Source organism: Fukomys damarensis, unplaced genomic scaffold, assembly GCF_012274545.1.
Source record: "Fukomys damarensis isolate Sample0158 unplaced genomic scaffold, DMR_v1.0_HiC HiC_scaffold_3, whole genome shotgun sequence".
In the NCBI taxonomy this organism is placed as follows: Eukaryota; Metazoa; Chordata; class Mammalia; order Rodentia; family Bathyergidae; genus Fukomys; species Fukomys damarensis.
The window spans coordinates 22,295,012-22,320,562 of NW_022900915.1; the positions used below are offsets into that span (position 1 = coordinate 22,295,012).

General features: G+C 33.6%; 1 protein-coding gene across 2 annotated transcripts in view; it reads right to left on the minus strand.

The window, feature by feature from the left end:
* The window catches only part of Fer (FER tyrosine kinase), a 360,047-nt gene that overhangs the window by 235,745 nt on the left and 98,751 nt on the right, over nucleotides 1-25,551 (minus strand). The window contains exon 10 of one of the 2 annotated variants that reach the window (XM_033767413.1): nucleotides 25,288-25,477. In XM_033767413.1, the coding sequence (XP_033623304.1) occupies nucleotides 25,288-25,477 (190 nt within the window). Of the gene's footprint in view, nucleotides 1-7,038; nucleotides 7,217-25,287; nucleotides 25,478-25,551 lie in introns of those variants that run through there. The other variant, XM_033767416.1, reaches the window with a different exon arrangement.

Consider the following 25,551-nt stretch of genomic DNA (forward strand, 5'->3'; position numbering starts at 1 on the left):
AAGAACAAAAAGGGAAAAGAAAAAAATGTGAGAGAATGAAAAGATGAAAATAAAGTGTTTGTAGATGGGGAGGGGAGGAGGGGGTGAAGGGAGGGCAGAGGTAAGGGGAAAAAATGAGAATCAAGACTTGCCATGTAAAGGTACATGATCCCAACAATGAATGTAACTGTACTGTATCCCTAAAATGTACCAATAAACTCAATAAAATTAAAAAAAAAAAAAACCTTTGTTTTGGATCTTGTTGCCCTTTTTTTGTTTCTCAGGTAAGAATGGTGATCTCTTGTGATTTTCCATATTCAAAATGGATGCAGAATTCATGTGTATGTTATTCAGAAAAGTAATTTACCAATTGTTTTATTTAATGTTACTTATAAGCCAAGAAGCTACAAAGACATAGTATAAAAATCTTTACTACTTCAAAGGTAAAGAACAGTAACTTATAACAAATTATAAACTTGATTTGGGGTATCATTGTCTGTAGAAACCAAATACTGCACACTTAAAGAAAATATTTCTCAGATGATAATTTAAAAGGTTTAGGCCAGATGTCTGAAATAATTTTGATTTTTGTTATTTTGGTTTCATTATTTTTCCTCTGTTGACTGCTTTCTAGGGGTAGAAAGGATATATTTTATTGGTTTTACGTTTGTTGTAGAGGACTACACAAGGACACTATAAAGACCACTAACTACGTACATGTTTAATTTTGTAAATGTTGGAGCTTCCAACTTTATCAAAAACTTCTATGAATGGATGTACTATTTAGTATTTTGGTACTGCACATGCACCAATAATCCTCTCATCTGTTCAGAGCTCCTTTTGTTAATAGTAACTGAGAACGTTTGCAGTTTCACGGACTTGGTCAAGATTTTATTAGAATCAAATCAGAAACTAAAGGAACCAGAAGAAAATCTCACAACTTAACAAAACAATAAGAGCTGGGCGTGGTGGTACTCAACTACAATCCTAGCACTCAAAAGGCTGAAACAGGAGGATTAAGGCCAGCAGAGGCCACAGACAGAGTTCAAGGCCAGTCTGAACCATTAGCAAGATCCTGTCCAGAAATGGAGACATAAGGAAGGAGAAAGGGAGTGACGGAGGGAGACAATGTTAAATACGGCAGTGTGATGGTTATAATAATGAACAACTATTTTATAATCTTTAATGTTAATTATATCATTTCCTACCCTAAAAATACATGCAACCATAATTTGTTAATAAATGATAAACTGCAAAGACTATAAAATATTTCTCACTAATAAGCTGAGAGAATAGAGGTATACTACTAGTTTTTCTAGTCTTTAATAAGAATATCCATAATGGGCAAAAATATTACTCATTGCAATTGAACAACTTTTTCATATTATTTTGTATACTTTGTAAATAGAAATCTTACATATCTACACCTTATTCCAAGTAAAATTCTGATCTTTTATTAGTATTGCTGAAATTGTAGCATACTGATACATGAAGTTACCAACAGAAAACAGTACTTCAATAAGAGATAATCTTAATTAAACAATAATTAAAGAGCCGGGGATGCTGCTCAATGGCCCTGCTCCTGCCTGGTAAGCACAAGGCCCTGAGTTTGATTCCTGGTACCAGGGCAATAAACAAAAAAACAATAAAAGTGTCTCTAATAACCATGTCCTAGTTCATTAAAATCTTTTGGTAGACTAATGCAAAAATGTAATTTCACTAGAAATATAACATGTAGTTCTCATGAGGCAGACTTAAGAAATCTATAGGGGATAGCTATTTCTATTAGCTAAATGGGATATTATCTAAGTACAGTTATGTACTTACCAAATAATTAAAATATTTTTACTTGAGATTTAAACAATATTTTCATTTTTTTCATGCTAAAGATAAATTAAGTATACCAATCAGGTGTGCAATCCTCTGAAACATAAAAAATTAAATGAGTCGTCTGAAGGAGGCAAGGGATAGTCTAATATAGAATTAGCTCAAACAGAAAATATCGTGTGTATCCATTTTCCTTTCTGGAAATAATAACAGCACTGTCTGTTAGAACAAATAGTATTGCCTAATAAGACAGCTGTAAGGATCAAATGTGGCAGGTAAAGGACTAAGCAAAGTTCCTTGCACTCAGTAATTAGTAAATCCTTTCTACATGCTAGTAATTATGGCTGCTACCATTCAAATATATAGGCAAGTTCCAACATGCAAAAGTATGCACTATAATACACAAAAATATTCTACTGGGACATTTCTACAGACAGAATTAGAAAAAAGTCATTGAAAAACTACAATGAATGTAATCACTATGCACTTCAAACAGACTAATAAAAAGCTAAGAAAATAAAAATATTGTTATAATGTTTCGGGTTGAATAGTACTATAAAATGATTTTGTTTTAGAAGAAGCTCTGATATGTTGTTTACAGTCCAACTCTGAATTAGAATCAAACTCAGGACCAGAAAGAACTCAGGTTCTAAACAAGTGTCTATATCTATTTATATTACCAGCCAAGAAAGTCCTGTTTATTATATTACTGGAGCAAATTAAGTATTTACTGACCAAACTTTAAAGAAAATTCTTTTGTGAGTGGTCTGGGCAAGAGAACTCACAATATAGCTGGAATCTGGAAAACAGATATTTAAGAAAGGAAAAATAGAATGATTAAAACCATAAATTTGGTATCAAGTACTGCAGCTGAATTTAAATTTCAGTTATTTAGATACATGGCCTTTACCAAAACAGTACTTTCAAAGGCTAACAGAGCAAATGGTCAAAAACACTAGAAAGAAAGAGCAGAAGAACCAGTTTTTTTCATAGTTAAGGATTTCACCCTTAAGTTTTAAGAACTTTCTTGATAATCAAAGAATATCTACAGGGGCACATGCTTATAATTGCAGCTACTACTTGTGAGGCTGAAAAAAGAATGCAAGTTGAAGGCCAGTCTGGGCAACTCAGCAAGGCCCTTTCTCAAAATAAAAAATTAAAAAAAGGCTGGAACTGTATTTCGGTAGCAAGGTATATTTGTGGGAGATAGACACAAACTATACAGGGTGTGGTGTTCCTCCTAAAGATACATCTACCAAGAACCTCAATATAACCTTATTTGGAAAAGGAGCTTTTGTAGGTATAATTAGATTAAAAATCTCAAAATGAGATCATTTGTGATTATATGAGTGGGTCCTAAATCTAGTGACTAGTTCCTCAGAAGATGACTCAGAAATATGAGGAAGAAAAACAGACAAGAAAGTGATAAGAAGTAGTAATGTGTTTACAAAAAGGAATGCCAAGCAGCCATGAGAAGCCAGGAGAGATGCAGTGAACAAATATTTTTCAGACCCTCCAGTAATAATCAATCCTGCCAACATACTGATTTTAGACTCTTTTTCTATACTTGTTCAAGAAGAAATCTGTGTCTCTTTAAGCTACCAACTTGGTGGTAATTTGTTATGGTAGTCCTAGAAAATTGAAACTGAGCTCACAAATCACTCCACATATTCCTTGTAAAGCAATCTTTAGCTGCTTTAAATATACCCCTAAAAATGAGCCTTACAAGAAATATAATGGGTGCAATCTTTAGCTGCTTTAAATATACCCCTAAAAATGAGCCTTACAAGAAATATATTGGGCTGGGGATTTAGCTCAGTGGTTCCACTGTCTGCCTTGCAAGCACAAGGACCCGAGTTCGATCCCTGATGCAAAAAAAAAAGAAAGAAAGAAATGTATTAATCAGAACTGGGCAAAATTGCATTAGTTTAATAAATTGTATATAATAAAATTAAAGTATATATCTGTACATTTTTTATTTTTCATTTCCTATTCAGGTTTTAGAACCTTGTTTCTAACTATAGTGATACAAACCTTCCCCAAATTCTACTGTCAGAAGTGTGTCTGCCGTCCTAAAGACAGTTTTCCTAGCAGAAGCTTTGATAATTCCAGGGAGCTCTACAGCAGTATGTATAATTTAGCAAGATCAAGGATTTTCCTTCTCTAGCTTAAACTACAATGAAGTATCTGGAAAACTAGTTAATTTTTTTTAACTTGTTTTGCTAGCATAGATTTTCACAGTAGTTAGCACACATGGTTTGAAGTTTCCTCTCTTTTTTGAGGTACAAAATATTGTTTCCCATAAATGATATCAGCAAAAAAATAAGGAATGTGAAAGACAATCAAGAATTGAGGATGTGGCCACAGTTGCCTAGCATGTGCAAGGCTCAAGGTTTGATTATAAGCACCACAAAATTAACCAATTAGTTAAAGGCAACCAACTCCCAAGCCAAAAATAATTTGGTCAATATATGTTCATGGCATTACTATAAAGATTAACATCATAAATAAGAGTAAAAATTATCAAGCTACAATTTTTCTACTATAACTTTTTTCAATGTGCTCATATAGTAAAAGTCTTTTACATAGGATCAGTGGCAGCAAGAACCTCCTAGTTATAGATTCTCTACTTCAATTTTTCTACCTCACAGAGGAGGAAAAAAATGGAGTGAAATGACTTGCCTCAAAACACATATGACCAATCTAACCTCTCACTTCCCTTCCCACTATACCACACTGCCTACATTATACCCAGAAAATCAACCAAATGTGGATCAGTCAATGTCAAAATTTTAGGGTGTGGGAAAGGGGTACTAAAGTGCTGTAATTTTTTTATACTTAAAACAATTATTACATTCAATTTCATAACATTATATATAAAAGTATGGTTAACTTACACCTAAAAATATTGCACTATTTTGAATTCAAGAATGTGATATAAACAAAAATAGACCAGTTAATAAAACATAATCATAAGACTGGATGATGCTATTATGAAGACAGACAGACAGACCAACAGACACACACACACACACACACACACACACACACACACATACATCTTTTTTTTTTTTGGTCTGAAATGGTAAAAGGAGAGATTAGACATGACTGAAAACTATAAATTATTAATGACACGTAAAATGATTACAAGTTGTTTCATTACAGAAAATTCTAAGATAGGAAAAAGGCCTTTGAATATAGACATCCAAAGCTCAGATCATTCAGGAACTCATAAATTCATTAAATGTAACTCAGTGGAATGTCAAATGTACTATGAAATGAATAAAACAGAGTAACATCACTACTGCCAAGCTTTTAACCCTTCAATGTCTAGTGATTCATTAATGATGGAACATAAGGAAATGCGTTCTTTTCAAATTCTTATACTTTGAATTTTTCTAGGTAGCATATATGAATTTTGTGCAAACTTCAAAAATTTTGAATTTTTGGAAGAAATGGATTAAGGGTTATGTCAAAGAGGACAGCTCTAATACATCATTTGAGATCTCCATTGCAAAAAGAATAATGATATGCTTTGAAAATGGCTATAGCCAGGTGTGGTATGCAGCTCAAGTTCTAGCACTCAGAAGATGAAGCAGGAGGACTTCCATGAGTTCAAATCCTGCTTGAGATACATAGTGATACCCTGTTTCAAAAAAAACAAAGAAAAGAGAAGAAAAGAAAAGAAAAAGGCTATAACACTGAGCACTTGTAAGCACTTGCTATGTACCACGCCTCACTACCTGGTATATGCACACTGCTCTGTATGTTTCATCCTTCAACACTATATTAGGTCTTAATAATGTCCTTAACTTACAGATTAAAAAGCCAATGCTTAGAGAGAATAAAGAGCTTTTCAAAGGCAAGAATAACAACTTCTTATTTGGAACACTATTACTTAAAATCAAATCCATACTTTAAATTTAATAGTTTATTTTCTCCCCTACACATCTTTTAATAGGGCAGCAAAAAGATTATTTATAAGATCAGAGGCTTAATATATGGAATTTTAAAAAATACTCTTTATTGCTTAAAGTTTATAAATAGGTTAAAAATATCTATTCATTCCCTTGAGGATGAAAGGTTCAAAAAATCAAATAACTGACAGATATCTTAAAGCCTGAGTAGAAATCAGAATATTTCAAAGAATAACTTACCTGGGAACTAAAGAGTACTAATGAGATTCCTCACTTGGCTATACATTTTAAAAAGTTGTCCTAATATGACAAACTGCATGTTCCTGTCTTCCCAAAAAGTTCAAAATGAACAGTTTGACAGTTGATGAGTCAAGATTATAAAACACTCTTTTACAATTTCTTCTATGTACCATTCCTTCCCCTATACATACACTGAAGGGAGATGCTACATGGCTAGTCTATTCTGTTAGAACTTCATTAGAAACAAGTCCCTAAAGCAATAGCCTTAAATGTACAATTAGAAGGGACCTGAGGAAACATTAATGTGTTTCTTCTGAAAAATACCTAATAGGGCTTAAAATCAGTTCCATAATTATAGCTTATTTTTTTTATAAAAAGATTATCTTATAAAAAAGATAAATCAGGAACTCAACAATTTAATTATTTCATAAATACTATCATCATATCACCAAACACTGAACTATATATACAACTTCAAAATATTTTGTGATAATAACTGTCATTCAGTAGAGGCAAATAAGTCTTCCTAAGAATTCAACCAAAAACCAGAGAGCTGGATAGAGGAAGACTACCACGCCTTCAAAATATAAAGCAAGAGGCCGGAGATCTGGCTCAGTGGTTCTGTTACCTGGCTTGCAAGCACAAGGGCCTGAGTTCAATCCCCAGTAACAAAAAAAACAAACAAAAAAAACCCAAACAAACAAACAAAAAAAGAAAAAGAAAAAAAGAAAAGAAATACAAATATATATATATAACTACATGCTCATGTATTTTTCAGTGGATTGGAAAGCTCCCATTTTCTCACATCTGAGAAGTGAATAAAAGAATAATGAAACAAAAAGAAAAGAAAATTTAAAATATTCCCATTCCTTTTTTTTTTTTTAATAGTCTTGGCTTCACATCTGACTGACAATACTGTTCAAAAAAACTGTCTATTGTCAGGTTCTGAACTTTGTCAAGACAAACTGTTCTTCCCATTTGAAGAAACAACATACAAGAGGTGATTCACAAAACTCTAATCCTAAGAGAGCATCTGTACCCTGGGTAAAGCAGGCCTGAGACCCTTCCTCCTTACCTGATATCTGTGGACTTCGGAGGTGGAAGGCTGTGGGTCAATCTTTAAAGCACACTTTCTACAGAATAGGGAGTGAGAATCAGATTCCAGTGGACCCTTACAGTGGAGACATTTCATTTTGTACTCCATGTCAAATCTTAGCTAGAGCTACAGACAGGTGTCCACAGAAGCCAATTTGTCCACACACCTTCCTGTCTGAGGAAAAAAAACAAGAAGTGCCAGAGAGAAAAGCATATACTTGGGTCTCCCACTTCATAACGTCTCCCCCTGTTGGTGTGGAAGTATACCAGTCAGTTCTGGATTAAAGGAACTGACATATTCAAAAAATGCTGGTTTACTGAACAAAAAGAAGAAATCTTCATGAATTAAGTGAAAATCCATTATTTCAGAAATGAATCATCTTTTTTTCTAGTTGACTTCTTAAAATAAATAGTCTTTCCCTGTAAAGTAGTTAGATCTTGACATCTCCGAGAATAGAGCAAACTTTCAAGCATTCTTGAAACAAAAGTTTGCACATAACTGGGATAACAAGCTTTTTATTAACCAAATATTTTTTAACTTTTATTATTCTTTATAGTTCTCCCATACTTTACAAGTCTTCTGATTCTAAGGAAAAGGGTCTAAATTATGTGTAAATGATCTGTAAGATCCCAACAGAATAAAGATTTAAAATTTCCTCACAGCACCAATTCCTTGAACTTAACAACATACAATGGTCTGGAGAAGTGACACATTGTCTGGAATACTCAAAACCATAAATATTTAATCAGAATAAAAGGCTCTTATTTTGATAATCTGTTTATACTAACTTGTTAACTTGTATAAACTTGTTGTATAAATTCATTTTTTAAAAAGAATGTACTATGCAATGATAAGATACCAGATGTTCAGTCCTTCTGCAGAAAATTCTTTCAAATGGGTCAAAATTCAAGGAATTTTGTGAAAACAAAATCAGTAAGGGACTTACCAGACTAGTGTTACTTAGTAAAACCTTCCTGGATCACAATTCTAAGATAAATGCTTCCTCCTTTATATCCTTTGGCTCCATTTCCAATTAAAGGCACTTAATACCCACCCCCCCTTTGTAGTGCTGGGGATTACACCCAGGACACCACACTGAACTACACCCCCAGTTTGTTTTTTTTTTTTAGACTGGTTCTCACTAAGTCCCTCAGCTGCTGAGGCTGGGCTCAAATTTGCAATTTATCCTGCCTCAGTCTGTCAGAGTACTGGTATTACAGGAATGTGGCATCATACCTGGCTCACTTTTTTAAAAAAAATTTAAGCCTTGCTTCTTTGAATAATTTCTACTACTTTTCCTTTTTGTATAACCACATTTTTATTTTGTTGCTCAAAAAATTCATCTTTATATCATGTCTATTAAGAAATGTTCCATTTTATATTCTAAGAATAATATTCTAGAATTTTAAATTTAAGAACTAACAAGCAACATGGGATGCAAAGTTTCTCACAGATAGGCTTTGTTGTCATCAATTTTAGGTGGATTATCTCCCTTAATGCCTCACAATAACTCTATGAGATCAGTTCTATTACAAGCCTTGGATTACAGATCTAATTTTCCCCTGGTTATATAGTCAGTAACTATAGTTGCAAGATTCAAATCCAAGCAACTGTGCTACAGAATCTATGCAATTAACCATAATGCTATGCTTCTTAGGTTCGGTCCCTGATATAACATATCTCACCAGAAATATTCTATTACCAGGAAAGACTCTCCAAAGATGCTATAATAATTTCCTAATTTTATTTTACTGTTATATAAATAAATAATGATGGTAGGGTCTGGAAGGTCATATGAGGGCTAATTCTAGCTGGAGTAGTCATGAGAGATCTCTCAAAATAATATTATTTTACCTGGAATGATGAAAAGAAGACTGTTAGAATTGTGCAAAAAGTATTAAAAAGGGAGGAAAGAGACCAAGAGCTAAGAAGAAGCTTGATGTAATCAAAGAACAGAATGACTGAAGTGTAATCAATATGAAAGAATGACAGAAGATGGTGAGGTTTGACAGGTGGGAACTAGTTCAGGCTATGGTCAGGAAGATGAATTTTTTCTACTTAAAAGTTGTGACTGAAATATAGCGAATATTTAAATTTTTAAAATGTATTTATCACAGTAAAAGACACATCGCCATCAATCCCCCTTAACGTACTCCCCCTTGAGTTTGAACACACTCATCCCATCATTCTTGCCACCTTCTGAAGCAGTTCAGGAAATCTTCTTTCCTGAGTGTCTACACAATGTAACCAAAACCGTACCATCCAACAGAATGTCCGGTTTGTAAAAATATTACAGTGTGTCCGAATCTACCTTTTTCACTGGATCGACTTGGTTCATGGCATCAAAGCAGTCAAAGCAACGCAAGTAAAGACACTTTGAAAGAAGACTTTCAGAACTGCTTCAGAAAGTGACAAGAATGATGAGGTAAGTGTGTTGGGGGGCGGTATTTTGAGAAGAATTAACAGCAACACGTCTTTTGTTTGTTTGTTTTGTTTTTGGTACCAGGGATTGAACTGAGGTCCTTGCACTTGTGAGGCAGGTGCTAGAAACACTGAGCTAAATCCCCGGCCCAGCAACATGTCTTTTACTGTGACAATTCCTTTCCAAATTTGAACATTCACCGTACTTTTTGATCACATCTCCTATATGATACCACAGGGGGGGATCAAAGCAGGATAAATATGAGATCATTTACATATTCAGATAGCTTTAATTATGTATAAAGTAAAAATGTAGGACGGGCAAGAGAGCAAGCATATACACCGTCCAAAGTAGCTCAGATTACACTAAATGGTGAGTTTTACCGGGATGATCACAGTAGAGAGGCTGACAAGAGGCCATTGGGATAAATTTTTGAGGAAATACCAAGAAAATCTGTGTTAGGACAGATGCAAAACTTTAAAAGAAGATGAACTTAATGGTGATTCCCAAGATCTTGACTTTGAGCAACTGAATAAGGTGATAGCCAATGTCATTTAATAAGAAATATATTTCTGTCTGAGTGACATATTTGAGGTTTGACAAGTTAAATTTGAGAATATCAATCCATTCACTTTACTGAGTGAAATGATCAAGACTGGTAAGCCAGTCTTTATAAATTAACCTTTCATTAAAAATGCTTTATTCATGTCAATGAACTGTCATGTCAAAAAATTTTACATAAGAATAAAGCATTATTTCTACATATTTAGAACTCTGTTATAGGATGACAATATAAAAATAGAATATCACTTATGAACTTCAAAATTGTATGAATTTGTTTCATTTTATTTTTAAAATATAAGGAATAAAATATCTGATTTTCAGAAATTTGGTTTTTCTAACACCGAGCTCCACCTGCTGGTAATTTCCTATCTTTAGGCATTAACACTATTAAAAAGAACTAAAAATGTTACAGTGGAATGTAGCCACAAACATAAAAAATACTGAAAAACTACATTTATGAGACATGAGAGCTTTTTCTTTCTTTATAGCCACCATTTATTGTATTTAGCTATATTCTGAGCCCAGTGTTAAATACTACTGAAAACATTACCTAATTTTCAAATCAACTCTGTGAGGTTTACAGGACTTGACACTTCTTGTCAATAATGAATCTTATCTCAGAGAGCTTACGTGACTTTCCCCATGCTCACATATTCATAGCAAAGAAGATCTGAACTGTGGTCTCTCTGACTGAAAGTCTGTTGATTTAGCAACCAGGCAACGGTGGATAGATAAAATGTAAACTGAAGCATCAAGAAACTTTTTAATCTGAATCTGCCACTCTGATTCTGATCAAATTCGTTAATCTTCTCAAGTTTAGATATTTTTGCCTAGAAGAAAATGCCTCTGCAAGATTGACAGTAATAAATAAAATATCACATTATATATCTAGCACACTGTCCAGCTCACAAGAAATAGTAATTAAGGATTAACTCCTACTTGTAGTAATTTTTCATAAATAACATATTAGCAAAACCTAACATAAAAGGCTTTGCACTTCCAAGCTAATAAATCAAAGCGTCTCTCAAAAATGATCTACTGAGAAATGTAGAATTTTGAATCGCAACAGCTAACCAAGTTCTTTAGAAACACTCTCTCTGTAAAAATGATAAAATACAATATATGCAGGTATAGAAATGTCACAATGAAACACATTAATATATAAAATCAATATGCATTAAAATTATTTAAAAACCCTCCAAAATGAAAACTGTTTCATACAATTGGAAACTTCTCAGCTCTTCAATTACTTATCTTTAAAATCTATACAGAAAGACTGGTTATACAAGAAGCCAACAACATAAAATCTACACATGAAATTAAAAACAATCAAGTCATTGCCAGGCAATGTGACACACATCAGTAATCCCAGAACCTGGGAGGCTGAGGTAGGAAAATCACCACAAGTTCAAGGCTAGCCTGAACTACATAATGAGATCCTGTCTCAAACACCTGCCCCCTAAAAACAAAAAAGAATAGCTAAGTAGAAATAATGAGACATCAATAAGTAAACTATATTTTGAAAATTTTAAGTGAAAGTTAAAGTTTAAAATTGGAAATTTCAACTCAATAATCAAAATAGTATTTTAATCCTAATGAGACAAAATTTGAATAATTTTATGAAGATTATATTTCTATGAACAAAAAATTATTTTAATAAAAATATTTCCAATAATTTTCAAATAAATTATAGGTATTCAAAAAATGTTTTAAATCACATAATAAACTAACTAGTAAATGTTCCTAATCCTACATATAGATTCTTAAACAAATATAGGAAATCTGCAATTGAGAACTATTCCTAAAGAATAATTATTCATATATTCATTATATATTATCTAAGAGAAGTGATACTAAAATGATTTTTAAAACACTCCAGTCTATCCATTATTCTGTCTACATTATATTTTTTAATAAAATCAACTTATAGACAGCTGCATTCTTCGGCCAAAAAGAGATATGATTTTGGTGTCATGGCCTCTATTTTCACTACAGGATTCTCAATTCTGCAAGAGACAGCCTTATGAATACACTTCTTGCATCAGCTGCAGTGATACTGTCAAGGGCATTGTTACCACAAAAGTCAATATTAAAGCCTCCTCAATAAATTCTATTAGAGCCAAATACAATGAAAAGCTTTGCTTTGCTTCCCCTGCAATGGGACACGTTTTCTTTTAAGACTGCAATATATTACTTTATCTCCTTTCTCATTTTGGACCTTGGGAAATTTAAAGACAAAATAATAGCTCTAGAGTAGAAGTTATCCATATATGCTATGGTCTATTTAGTTTTTCCCTAGTCTTGATATTCTCTTACAGTCTATTTTTTTCCTGGTTCTAATTTCATATTTTGCCAAATTTTACTTCATTAGCTACCTCCAATACTCTAATGAATGAGTGAATAAATATAAGCAAGTAGGAAACATGAAATCATTACAAAGAGCCTTGCGATGTAAATTTCCACATTCTCAGAGGTGTAACAGTCTTTTCTACCAACCACTTAAAAGCCCGATTAGCTAACACTGGTGACATCCTCCCCATCATCTTCAGACACCCAGACATGGTCATTTCACTGGGCTACCTTTCTTAGAAGTGACTAAGCAAAAAGCCGTCTAATTTCCAGCCAACCAGCTAATGGGCTGTAAGGAAAATTAGAAGGACATAAGGGACAATCCCTTGTTTGCTAATCCCAAATCAAACTGTAGAGCTGCTCAGCACAAAGTCAAAGCGAACTCAGCTTTAGAGAACTTGGAAAGAAGCAACATCTCCCCACATCACCCAAGAAACCAGTAAGAAATGACAAAATTAAATTAGTCTTTCGTAGTCCTGTGGGGCCAAAAAAAATGAATAAATGGTTTTTTTCCACAGTACAGGTAGTCCATTCTTGTTTTATTCCTCATCCACCAAATATCTTAATTATTCACATTAATTACTCCAACTCCTTAAAAGCATAGTATATCTCTATACTGTATATACTGTATAGAAGCAGTATGACTTAATTCCATAGCATAACTTCCAAAATTATGAACAACAACTAAATTAAAATGAGACCTCTAAATTTTACATTCTCATCAAATACTGGAAAGTAGTTAAATAGTAAAAAATTGTATCTGTATAGCATAACTCTATCTACATTTCTTTAGCGGAAAAACTCCATGGACTTTCATTATTAACAAATGCGCTGCCAAAGAAATTATACAATTTAACATAATTATACAAATGAAAGATGATATAAAATACTATTATACAAGAATATGCTACTTGATCAAAATATGGTAATTTTATTAGATTTTAATACAAGAATTAAATCCTCTGAAAACATGATCAAATATGATATGAAATTGATTAGTCACAAAAGTCCATATAATTCTATTATACAAAAAGAAAAAAAATGGATCTTAGTAAGAGTATTCATAATGATTTTTTAATTTCATCTTATATCTACCCAACCATAAGTAAATATGACAGTGTTATATAGCATTTTTCTTTTGTAATAATACATCTACACTAGGACCTAATAAATGGCAAACTCTATGAATGTTTTATTCATAATTAGAAAAGTTCAGAAGTGAAAATAAGCTATATCTAAATATCCATGACACAATTAATAACAAGTTGAAGCATCTAGAGGTATAATTCAAATCCATACTCATCCTCAGTTCTCTTTAGTCCCACAAATGCTACACTTAAATTGTGACAGTCAGATTTCTGTTGGGAGGGGCGCTAAATTATCATACTAAATGTCTAAATTTTCCATTTCATTTTATCTTATTTAACACTTCCTACTGGAATCTTTTGGGAATCATCAATTTCATTTGTTGTTTATCAAATAATTCCATAGAAACAAATTTTCTTAAAATATTATAATTTGGCTTTTGATTTAAAACTTGAATGAAGCATGAGAATGAATTTTCCTATCAGTCTACAAATTGTTACCATACATTAGATTTTCTTAAACTTGATGGCAAGTTTAAGTGAGTTTTCAAGTGAGCTTGGTTCAATAATTATTTTTAAAGTTTAAAATAATTGTAACTGAGAATGTCAATATAATCGATGTCTGTTGCCTATAAATTATTGTGCACAGTGCTAGTTTAGGAAAGAAAAAGATGAAAGCTGTCAAGTCAGTAGTCAGTAAAACTGGAAACCTGGACAGGAAGAGAGAAGAGGGAAGAGGGTAACATCAAGGTCCCTCAGTCAGGCAAGGGCATGAGGAGGGCAGGTGAGAGAAAATGAAATAAAAAGTTCTCTTCTTTCTTCTCCTTTTCCCTAGTCACTTTCTGTTTCTACTTTTACCTGCTTCCTATCTGTGCATTTCCTGTCCCTCTCTTGGTTCTTTACTTTTCATCTTCCTCATTTCTCTTTACTGATCTTTCCCCCATGTACTTCTCTTGCTACCTTTCTTCTACCATATATCCTGCATTCTCTCTTTCTTAATTCTTCCATCATGGCATAAGAGACAAAAGAATGAGTAGAAAGCAAAAATTCCTTCCAAAACCAAGTGTTAATTAAAGCAACCCAATTTCTCCCCTAAAAAGTCTGTTGTAGAATAAGAACAATGTTCTGGCTCTATAAAGACCATCTCATTAAATTGTCCAGGTTGGCTCCAAACTTGACATCCTCCTGCCTCAACCTGCTGGGTAGACAGGACTATAAGTATGAACCATAGCACCTCCCCAATTTTTACAAAATAAATAAAGGAACAAGAGCCATTTAACTATCAGTTTCCGGAAGTAACAATTTAGAAAGACCAAAATGCTGGTGACACAACTAAATTTCTCAAAAGATAACTAAAGTTTTTCTGTACCACCTAGATCCTCCTGCTTGACTCCACCTGACCTTCTGCCTCTATTATTCTTGTTTTTAGTTCTTCGGTAACTAACTTTTGAAACTAGATATGCCTAATCATAATCCATATCCTACTTCACCTCAACAACCTACCAAATTACGTATCTACCCCATGTCCTCCTTGCCCTGGCTAAGGCCTTTTGCTTCCATATGTAACACCATCATTCCTGGGCACACCACCAAGAAGTAAACTCTCCTTTCCAAAACTGGAAGACCAATTCCTTAGCCTTCTCCTCTATTCTAATTATGAGTTTTTCTGTATAGTTCTGTCAAACTAATTATTTTTAAAAGAGAAAAGCCAGGCTAACAAAAAATCATGAAATAGGCTAAATTCATCTTCAACAACCTGTTACTTTCCAAAACCACATCCCTCATCACCTTGCCTATCAGAACAGACTGCCATTTAAAGTACCTTCTCAACTTTGCACCATCAACTCACAATATCATTCCCACTCTCTTCCAGCCCCCAAGCCTGATATGTTAACCTCTAATGACGCAAAATGCACATCTGCAAGATGTACTCAAAATTTAACAGGACTCTAGACAAAATCCTTTACCCAGTAGTCCTCAAACTTTTCCAACTTTCAAAGACCCCAAAGATACAACATATGTTCATCAAATATACTAAGATAATGTTTCACAATGGCTTGTTAATAAAAGAGAAAGGCGAAGAGAGGTACAAGGCCCATGAAAAAAATATGAGGAAGAGATTGGATAACAAAGTACAACAGTGAGATTTATTAGGCAGGCAGCAGAACCACTGAGCTAAATGCCTGGCCCAACAGTGAGATTTAGAAAGGTGCCATTGACTTCTAAGTAATTCAGAAAAGATAGTCACAGACTATACTTCCAAAATTGTTAAACAGATTTGACACAATCCAAATCAAAATACCAATAGCATTCCTCACAGAATTAGAGAAAGCAATCTTAAAATTCATATAGAACCAAGAGACCTAAAATAGCAAAAGCAACCCTAAATAACATGGGAAAAGCATAGCATATTACAATCCTGGACATGAAATTGTACAATGTTACAATGATAAAAACAGTATAGTATTGGCAATTAAAAAAAAAAAAAGACTTGTAGATCAATCAAACAGAATAGAGGATGCAGAAACAACTCCAGGAACACTCGACTACCTTTTCTTTGACAAAGAAATATTTGCTGAAGGAAAGACAGCCTGCTTAACAACTGGTGCTGAGAAAACTAGCAATCCACATGCCCAAAGATTGAATTAAGACTCATATCTCTCATCATGCACTACACGAAAATCAAAATGAAGTAAAGATCTAAATATTAAAACTGAAACCACATGTTGAAAACAGAACAGGTAAAACTTTTGATAACAGGTAAAACTTTTGAAAACAGGCATAGGCAAAGACTTTTTGGACAGAACCCCAGCTGCACAAAAAATAATACCTAGAATCAACAAATAGGATCATATTAAATTATAAAATATTTCTTCTATACACCAAAAGAAACCACCAAAAGAGTGAAGAGACAACTTACAGAATGAGAAAAAATGTTTTCCAGCTACTCCTCAAATGACTAGTATCTAGAATATATAAAGAACTCAAAATAATTAAAGACCCAATTCAAAAATGGACACCTGAAATAAACAGACATTCTTAGATGAAGTTCAAATGATCAATAAACACATGAAAAGAACGTTCAATATCACTGGCCACTCAATAAATGCAAATTTCTAAATACTGAGATTCACACCATATTTCTTACAAATGTATACTTTTTCTTAAACTGAACTAACACAACTGACCCAAGAACTGCCCCAAAATGTTTCTCCTAAGTCTTCATTCTTTATAGCTTTTCCCCATTTCTTTCTTTCACAGGTGTACGCCTGTTGCTATGACCAGCTTCCACTGTTTGGTCCAGGCCCATGGTAAGGCCCTTTAGGAGGTCATTTAAAGAAATGTGACATTTAGAATAAAAGTCATAAGAAACTACTGTAATCATTCTTTTGGGCCTCGATACAACAAGCTATGCTCTGATTGAAATTTTTAAAGATTACTTGTTTTGGCCAGAGTGGAGCAAAGGTTGGAAAAAGCTACTGTGGATGGTAATGGAAAAGTTAATAGGTCATTATATTCTAATTTCATTTCTTAATCAGTATTTTCACTACTAATAGGGCAGAAATTGTTTATATTGTTACTAAAGTTTCTACTTACTGTATTATGAATTGCTTATTCATGGTCTTTGTCTACTTCTAATTAGCACATTATATTTTTACGAACCAGTTTGGATGATCTTTTCCAACATTAATTTTTATATTTGCAACACATGTTATTCCCAGTTTTTATTCTTCATTTTAATTTAGTTTATTTTATGACAGAAAATTGTTCACATATTTTTTTCAGGTAGTTAGTCACTTTATTTTCTTGTATTTGAGTATTTGATATATCTGAAGTTTATTTTTTAGGTACCATGGCCTTAAGATTTAAATTAATATTCACAAAACATACAGAATGTTTTGTTTCCCTTAAAAACATTCTTGTATTAAGATCCTACATATAAAGAAGCTTCATATGGGCTACATATTCTCCACTACTCTGGCTAAATGATCTCGTTTTTCATTATGGTGCTTTAAACAATGCAACCTTCTACTTACTGAATGTTATTTTTTTTTAATTTTACATAATTTTAAATTTAAATGAAAAATTCTATTTAGGCATGAAATCATAATCATAGACTGTAATAGCATTTAAGAATTTTTCTTTCATTCAAATTAAACTAAAAAAGCTGGCATTAAAATAATGTGATTATAAATGTTATTTTTGTAAAAACTGTTTCATGTAAGATTTTAAACATAAACTTAAAAGAGATAGAAACCTCTAGTAATTGAAATGACACCACTAAAATTATTTCTAAAATCACCTGGTCCATAAGAGTTACTATCAAATTCTACACTGTGCTCTACTGACTACACGGCCTCAATGTCTCCTGCTCTGCTGACCCCACCTCTTACCACTTTCCCTCTACTCCGGCCATACTAGCTTCCTCCTGGTTCCTTGACCACAAGTAGGCCCCCACCTCAGGCCTCCTGAACTGTTCTTCCCAGTTTCACCTGGAATAGCTTCACCTCCTGTAGTCTGATCCTTGGTTCTCTTAGTTTTTTTAGATCTCTGCACAAATCCTTTATAACGGGAAACTCCCTTGACCTCTCCTCATAGAAAAACAGCTGTCAGCATTCTTTTATCCTAAATTACTGCATTTTTACCCAAAAGAACTTACTACAACTCGACATATTATATGCTTAATTGCTTATCAAATGTTTATTCCAATTAAAGTAAAAGGCCCAGGGGCTGAGGATTTTGTTCAGTGGCACTATGCCTGCCTCACAAGCACAAACGTAAGGTCCTGAGTTTGATAGCCTGTACCAAAAAAAAAAGGCCAATGACAACAGAAAAAAATCAAATTTATTTTGTTTGCTACTGTTTCACTAGAATCTAAAATTGTACTTGCACCTAACCTACAATCAATAAATATTTGTCAAATGAATAAATGAAAAAAGGAGTACTGGTATATACACAAGGACAAAGTGATAGCTAAGATCAAGGCACGCAACAGTATTGTATACCTTATGATTTGTGTATACAGAAGGTGTATAATTTACTATTATGCTTTTATTTGCACACAATGTTTCTTCACAAGGTTGCTTCACAGGGAGAGACCTGAGGGACTAAGGAAGGACTAATACCCACATGTGCATCTCATTCAAAGAAATTATTTGAGGTTTTGCCATTATCAAAAAGAAAAACATAAGAAAATCCTACATAAAAACCTATAATTCACACCTAAAAATTCAATTATATACTAATTAATTTATATGTGAACTGATACACTATTTAAAAAAGTAAATAGAATCTCAAATTTTGCAGTATTTTATAATATAGAAAATGTTTATATATATTATCTCATTTCAGTGTCACAGAAATCCAGTAAGACAAACAACATAGAATTAATTTCTTCCTTCTATGAAAAGATACACTCAGCTTAAGGAATCTCACTCTACTTATACGGCAAAGCCAAAATTCATCTCTGGGCTGCTGACTTTTAGTCTGATACTTTTCTTAGTGTATTACTATTTGGTAAGTAAAGACTTAAAATTAAAATTTATGTTAAGTACTGCAAGAAAAGAAAACGTACTTCATGATGAAAACAAATGAAATTCTAATAATACTGTCAATATGATGCCTTGATTGATTTGAGTCCATTTTACTGTTCCAAACATAAAATTCAAATATCAGTCATCAATGTAAAATGGATTATTAAGTCATAATAGGCATTCTTGTTAAATCAGGTATTTTGTTTGTCGAAAATGTAACAAAACAGGTTTTTTATTGTTATTGCTGCTCAGTAAGTTATACAGAGATGCATGTTAGTCTAGCCAAAAAGGCTTAAACAAAATTGCAATCTCAGAAACATCATAAAAGGCAGTTATCTTATGGAATAGATATGCATATTATTAAAATAGTAATTTATTATATGGTGCCAACAATTCTACATATATTTGATATATCAAAAGGATTATTTTAATGAAGGTTATTATAATATATTGGGTCCCAAAGCACATGCTGTATAGATTACTCTGGAGTGAAAAGGAAGTTCAATTCCTGAATTCAACATATACTGAATAAAAACTATATTCGTGTAAGTAGATAACTAAAAAGCAAGCACCAGAAGACCTAGAGCTGAAGTACCATAAAAAATAATCCTTGAGTTTATAGAGGAGCTCAAAATACCTTCAGAGTTATCATCACATTTAACTTGTCATTATCCCAATTCTACAAGAAAAGATTTATCTTCTAACTCAGCATTTCCCTAAGTCTATTCCATTGCACTGTGGTCTCTTCAGGAGGCTCTCTAAAAGGAGGTTAGGACAGGATTTTCAGAGACTGCATTCCACAGGATATTTCTCTTCTTGGATATCTAATACAAAGGCTGGAAATTCTAAAGTAAATATTACTGTTTCTTTTAGTGTACCCAACATGCTCCAAATTCTAGAATTCATGGCTGTTGGAAACACTTCATAACCTCCCACAAACAAGTAGAACCTACATACAGAGAAAATTATCTAGATTAACTCATCAAGTCAATATGAACAAACGCTTAGGTCAGTACTACTATCAAGCCAGTAGAATATTACTAGCACAGTTGGAAAGGCATTCCACAAATTCTGACTGAGCTGGCGATGGGGGCACACACCTATAAGCCCAGTACTCTGGGAGGCTGAGGCAGGACCAATTTAGCAACTCAGCAAGACCCTGCCTCAAAATAAAAAACAAAACAAAACAAAAAAAGTGCTGGGGATGTAGCTCAGCATAAAGGCCTGGAGTTCAATCTCCAGAACCAAAAACAAAACACTATACTTCACCTCTTTATTTTATTTTACTTCTTTTTTTGAGACAGGGTCTTGCTATGTAGTTCAGGCTGGCCTTGAACTCACTGTGTAGCCCAAGTTGGCCTCAAACTCCTGCTCAGCCTCCCGAGTGCTGGGATTACATGTATGTACCACACTTGGCTAACCTTTAGAAGTTTTAATGGCCTTAAAAATATCTTCTCTAAATGCACTAAAGATATATATTTTTATCATTCATTTCCTCTTTTTTAATAAAGTACTGCTGGGCTGGGGATTTAGCTCAGCGGTTTGGAGGCCTGCCTTACAAACGCAAAGACCTGAGTTCAATCCCCGGTACCAATAAATAAATAAATAAATAAAGTACTGCTAAAGTTAAAATGAATTTAGTCTCCTTCAGTAATCTAGAAGCATTATACTCAAAAGACAAAATTTCTTAATGTTTGCATTAAGTGTTAAAAATACTCTCAAATAAAAATTATTTTTAAATAATTTTAAGATTTATAAAATTGCAAGTTTTTATTGTGGTAGACAGGAAATGATTAATAGTCATTATATACCCTCAGAAGTATATCATTAAAGGTATTTCACTTTATCATTGATCCTGTTAATAAAGTCCTTAATGAAAATAAATAACAGTGAATTAAAAAAGTGTAAGATTCAATTACCTAAGCTATCATGCTATAGTTTAACAACATTTCTTCCAAAAGCATTTTTTTTCTTAAATTCTAAGTTAACATTTGGAAGATAAACATTGACATTCAGGGTTTTACACTTAAGTGTTTATAATTTTCTTCAGACCACTCTGGGCCTCCTATGAACTCACTGTTCTATTTAAAATTACCACTCCCCTCTTGGTGTTTTTCCTTACATACCCTAAGTTCTTTAGTCAATCATTACAATCACGTTCTTGCCTGTACCTTTGCTCCTCTGCCCCTGACTTCATTCATCAAACATATATAGCAAAAACACAGCCTTAAACACGCAACAGCACTTCCAGAAGGCAAGTTCTGCCTTCTCTAGCCTACTTCACATCCTGCCAGTGTGGCTCAACACACCTGTTAGAAAAATACAACCATGCTGACAAGTTCTGCCTTCAATTTGAGATCCCAATACTGAAAAGCCCCACCATATATTCCTGGTTATCTTGAATACAACCATATCCTTAACTGGCCCAGCAGTTATTACTCAGCAATCACAGGATATTGTCCTAGTCTATTCATTTTCCCATTCTCCTAGGAGACTCTTTCAGCCCTTCATCTGTTCTTTAAACATCTAATACCTCTTCATGCACCTTCACTGTCAATCACCCTGACTTCTACTTCACTGAGAATACAAAGAAATCAAAAGAGAATATTCCAGTACCCTTATCACCACCATAATCACCCACCTATTAAGAACTACCATTCTGCCTATCAAAGATTATACAAATATTAAAGCAAATCCACTGAGTACTCTATATGCCATCATGTCTCACATACTTAAGCAATTTATTCTAGTAATTATCCCCTTCTTCTTCACAATGTTTAATTTTTGCCTTCCTACTGAATTAACACCTTCAACATTCAGATATGATAAAATTCTTTTTTAAATAATCAACATTCCCAAATTTATTGCTCTATTTTTGAACATCTTTGCAGAAAAGGCCCTTAAATTTTTCCTTTGCCTACTATATACAGTTCTTCTCTTTTCCTTCTCTTGGGCCCAGCTTGAAACATCCTGAAGTTAAATACTTCTGAACCTATTTAGCATCTGTGTTATTTCCATAGTCTCATTCTTCCATCCTTGCTCTTTTTAAATGCAAAGTCATAGCATATTATTACTCTGCTATAACACTCCAAAGCACTAACACTCTATTTCAGAGAAAAGACATAATCTTTAATTGTGGTCCACAAGGCTCCAAGATCCATTCTTCATTTCTTGTCTAATCACACTTCCTATACTCAACTCTTCCTCCACTCACTCCTCCTTGCTGTACATGACACACTCTAGACATGCCCTACAATTTTTTTGTAGTGAATGCACCCAGTGAAAGGAAGGCTCTTTCTCCAGATATCAAAGTGACACAGTAGCAACCTGTTTCAAGGCTTTGTTTAGATGTTACTTTCTGAATGTTATTTATCCATTCTTTGCAAGTGTAAAATATCATCAATTGGTAACAGTTTGGGGGGGACCATAGATAATTTATAAAATACTAATTCACTACTTTAAACAACATATGGTATTCATTGTAAAATTGGTAAATTTAACAACTTATTAAATTTTAATTTTTATTCAAGACTTACTAAAGGCCTTGTTTCAATTGATAAGATGCATTTGTAGTACCTATTTCAGTTATTCAAAATAAACTAGATAAAATTAAATATGTAACATTACTTTGCAAAAATGAACAAGGTATTACCACCACTTAATAAAATGGTACAAAAGAAAAGCTTGAAAGTCCCAAAAGGCAGTTTATTCTTTTAAGCTTTATTATACAGTATTTCTGAAATAGTTTATTCAATTTATATGGTGATCAAACCTTTACTCAATAATTATGAAAGATTAAACTCCACATGATCACAAATTCTTAGTAAGAATTAAGTACTGGAATGTAAACATTATGTACAGCAAATGTACAAAAACAAGGAAGGGATCACAAGATAAGTGGGGAGAGGGAAGGGAGGAACAGGGAATGAAAAAAGGAATTAAGATGTGGTATATACATGCACGAATTCCTCATAAGGAATGTAAATATTACGTACTCCTCAAATGTACTAATAAATAAAATGATCTGAAAAAGATTTAAAAGCCATGTTTTTAATCACCACTATCAAAAGCGATTATCTAGCAATTTGAATAACTATCCTTTATTCTATCATGGCACTGCCCACAGGGGTTATCTGCACATAAAAATCAAATTAGCCATTGTTAGCCAATCTGCTATTAAATAAAGTAATTAACTAACCAATTCCACACCTACATGGAAACATGGGAATATTTTATAAAGCATCCTGAGAAAATGAAAGATTTAAGGTTTTCAAAAGCCAAGTAGAAAAGGAAAACTTGATGCTTCTACAAAAAAACGCATATCCCAGATAGCAAGAATGATAAAACACTACGTGCTATGGCATACTCTTGTAATCTTGACTACTCAAAAAGATGAGGCAGGAGGATTGCAGGCTCAAGGCCAACCTGGGGAACCTGTCTCAAAATAAAAAATAAAAAGAGTTGTGATGTACCTCAGTGGTACAGCATCCCTGGGTTCAATCCCTGATGAAAGAAAGGGAAGGAAGGAAGGAAGGAAGGAAGGAAGGAAGGAAGGAAGGAAGGAAGGAAGGAAGGAAGGAAGGAAGGAAGGAAGGAAGGAAGGAAGGAAGGAAGGAAGGAAGGAAGGAAGGAAGGAAGGAAGGAAGGAAGGAAGGAAGGAAGGAAGGAAGGAAGGAAGGAAGGAAGGAAGGAAGGAAGGAAGGAAGGAAGGAAGGAAGGAAGGAAGGAAGGAAGGAAGGAAGGAAGGAAGGAAGGAAGGAAGGAAGGAAGGAAGGAAGGAAGGAAGGAAGGAAGGAAGGAAGGAAGGAAGGAAGGAAGGAAGGAAGGAAGGAAGGAAGGAAGGAAGGAAGGAAGGAAGGAAGGAAGGAAGGAAGGAAGGAAGGAAGGAAGGAAGGAAGGAAGGAAGGAAGGAAGGAAGGAAGGAAGGAAGGAAGGAAGGAAGGAAGGAAGGAAGGAAGGAAGGAAGGAAGGAAGGAAGGAAGGAAGGAAGGAAGGAAGGAAGGAAGGAAGGAAGGAAGGAAGGAAGGAAGGAAGGAAGGAAGGAAGGAAGGAAGGAAGGAAGGAAGGAAGGAAGGAAGGAAGGAAGGAAGGAAGGAAGGAAGGAAAGAAGAAAGAAAAAAGAAAGAGGGGGAGGGGAGGAAATCTAACAAAGTCCTTCGTATATTTCACATTTACTGAAATCCTTATGGGAAGTACGGTGCTGGAGAGCAAGAAATTAGAATTCACAAAGTGATGTGTTGATTAGTATAGCTCAACTGATAATAGAAAGAGGCAATAACTACAATATTTAATACTTCATAGCCATTTCCACATTTATTACAGTTTCACATATAGTACAGACTTTTTCTTCCCCCAGGGAGACATCTACGTCTATTTAATAATCAAATTATACTACTTAGAACTACATTAACTAAAAATTAATGAAACATCAATTATAAATTCATTAACCATAATATTTCTATCTACAGAGTACATTCAGCAAGCAACAGGAAATAGACCTTCTCCATCATGGCATTACTGACATGGGGTTTTGAGAGTCTTTCAGGGTGGATGTGATGGAAGAGCTGTTCTATGCACTGGACAATGTTTAGCAGTCTCTGTACGGATCTACCCAGGGGCAATAGGAGACATTGCCAAATGTCCCCTGTTGGGTTGGGCAAAATTACTGCTTAATGAGAATCATCAACATACAAAGAGAAACAAGGAGAAAGGGAGGAAGGAAAGGAAGAAAAAAGGACTTATACTAGGCATTCTTAAACAGCTAATAAAACTATAAAAAATTAATTTTCAGTTGGTGATTTTGAATGTTCTAAGGATCTTATTTATGAGCAAAATATCGTTTTAAAACTAAATCAATACTTTGTATGATGAAAACAATAAAATACACCATCAATCTAAGATCAGAGTCTATTGTTCTTAAAAATGAAAAAAAAAATTAAATAGCTTTCTCCTTATGTCTTACTTCTATCTTAAGAATAACACCCTACCTTCCTGCTGTTTCCCAGGAATAAAAACAACTGCAGTCTTTCTTTTCAGTTTTGAAGGCAAGAGAAGAGCTTTTTTTTCCTCTGACTCTACAGGTGGTTCCTTAAAGTGCTCTCCAGGTGACCTGAGGTGACTGACAAGTCTATTTTGCATTTACAAACAAGTTTATTAGGACCTGCATTTAACAAGAGTGATAATTTGTTATAGCAAACCAAAATTTATTTTTGTATTCACTAGTAACCTAGACACTACTCTTTCAAGTTTCTCATTGGATTACTCTTTATCTTACCATAGATGTAACAGATCGTGCATCTTCTTCATAATTTACTACAGGAGGTGGCTCTTTTCCATCATTTTCTTGAACTTTTTGCTCTAATAATTCTTTCTGTGCTGCAAACTTTGCCTCAGTACATCTCAGTTGCTGGACTGATTGTTTCAACTCTTCAAGTGTCTGTTTTTGGCTTAGTAGAAGCACAATACTAAAAGAGAATAAATTAAATATAAATTATTTCAACTTCTTTAAGAAGTAAAGACATTAATGGACACTATGTAT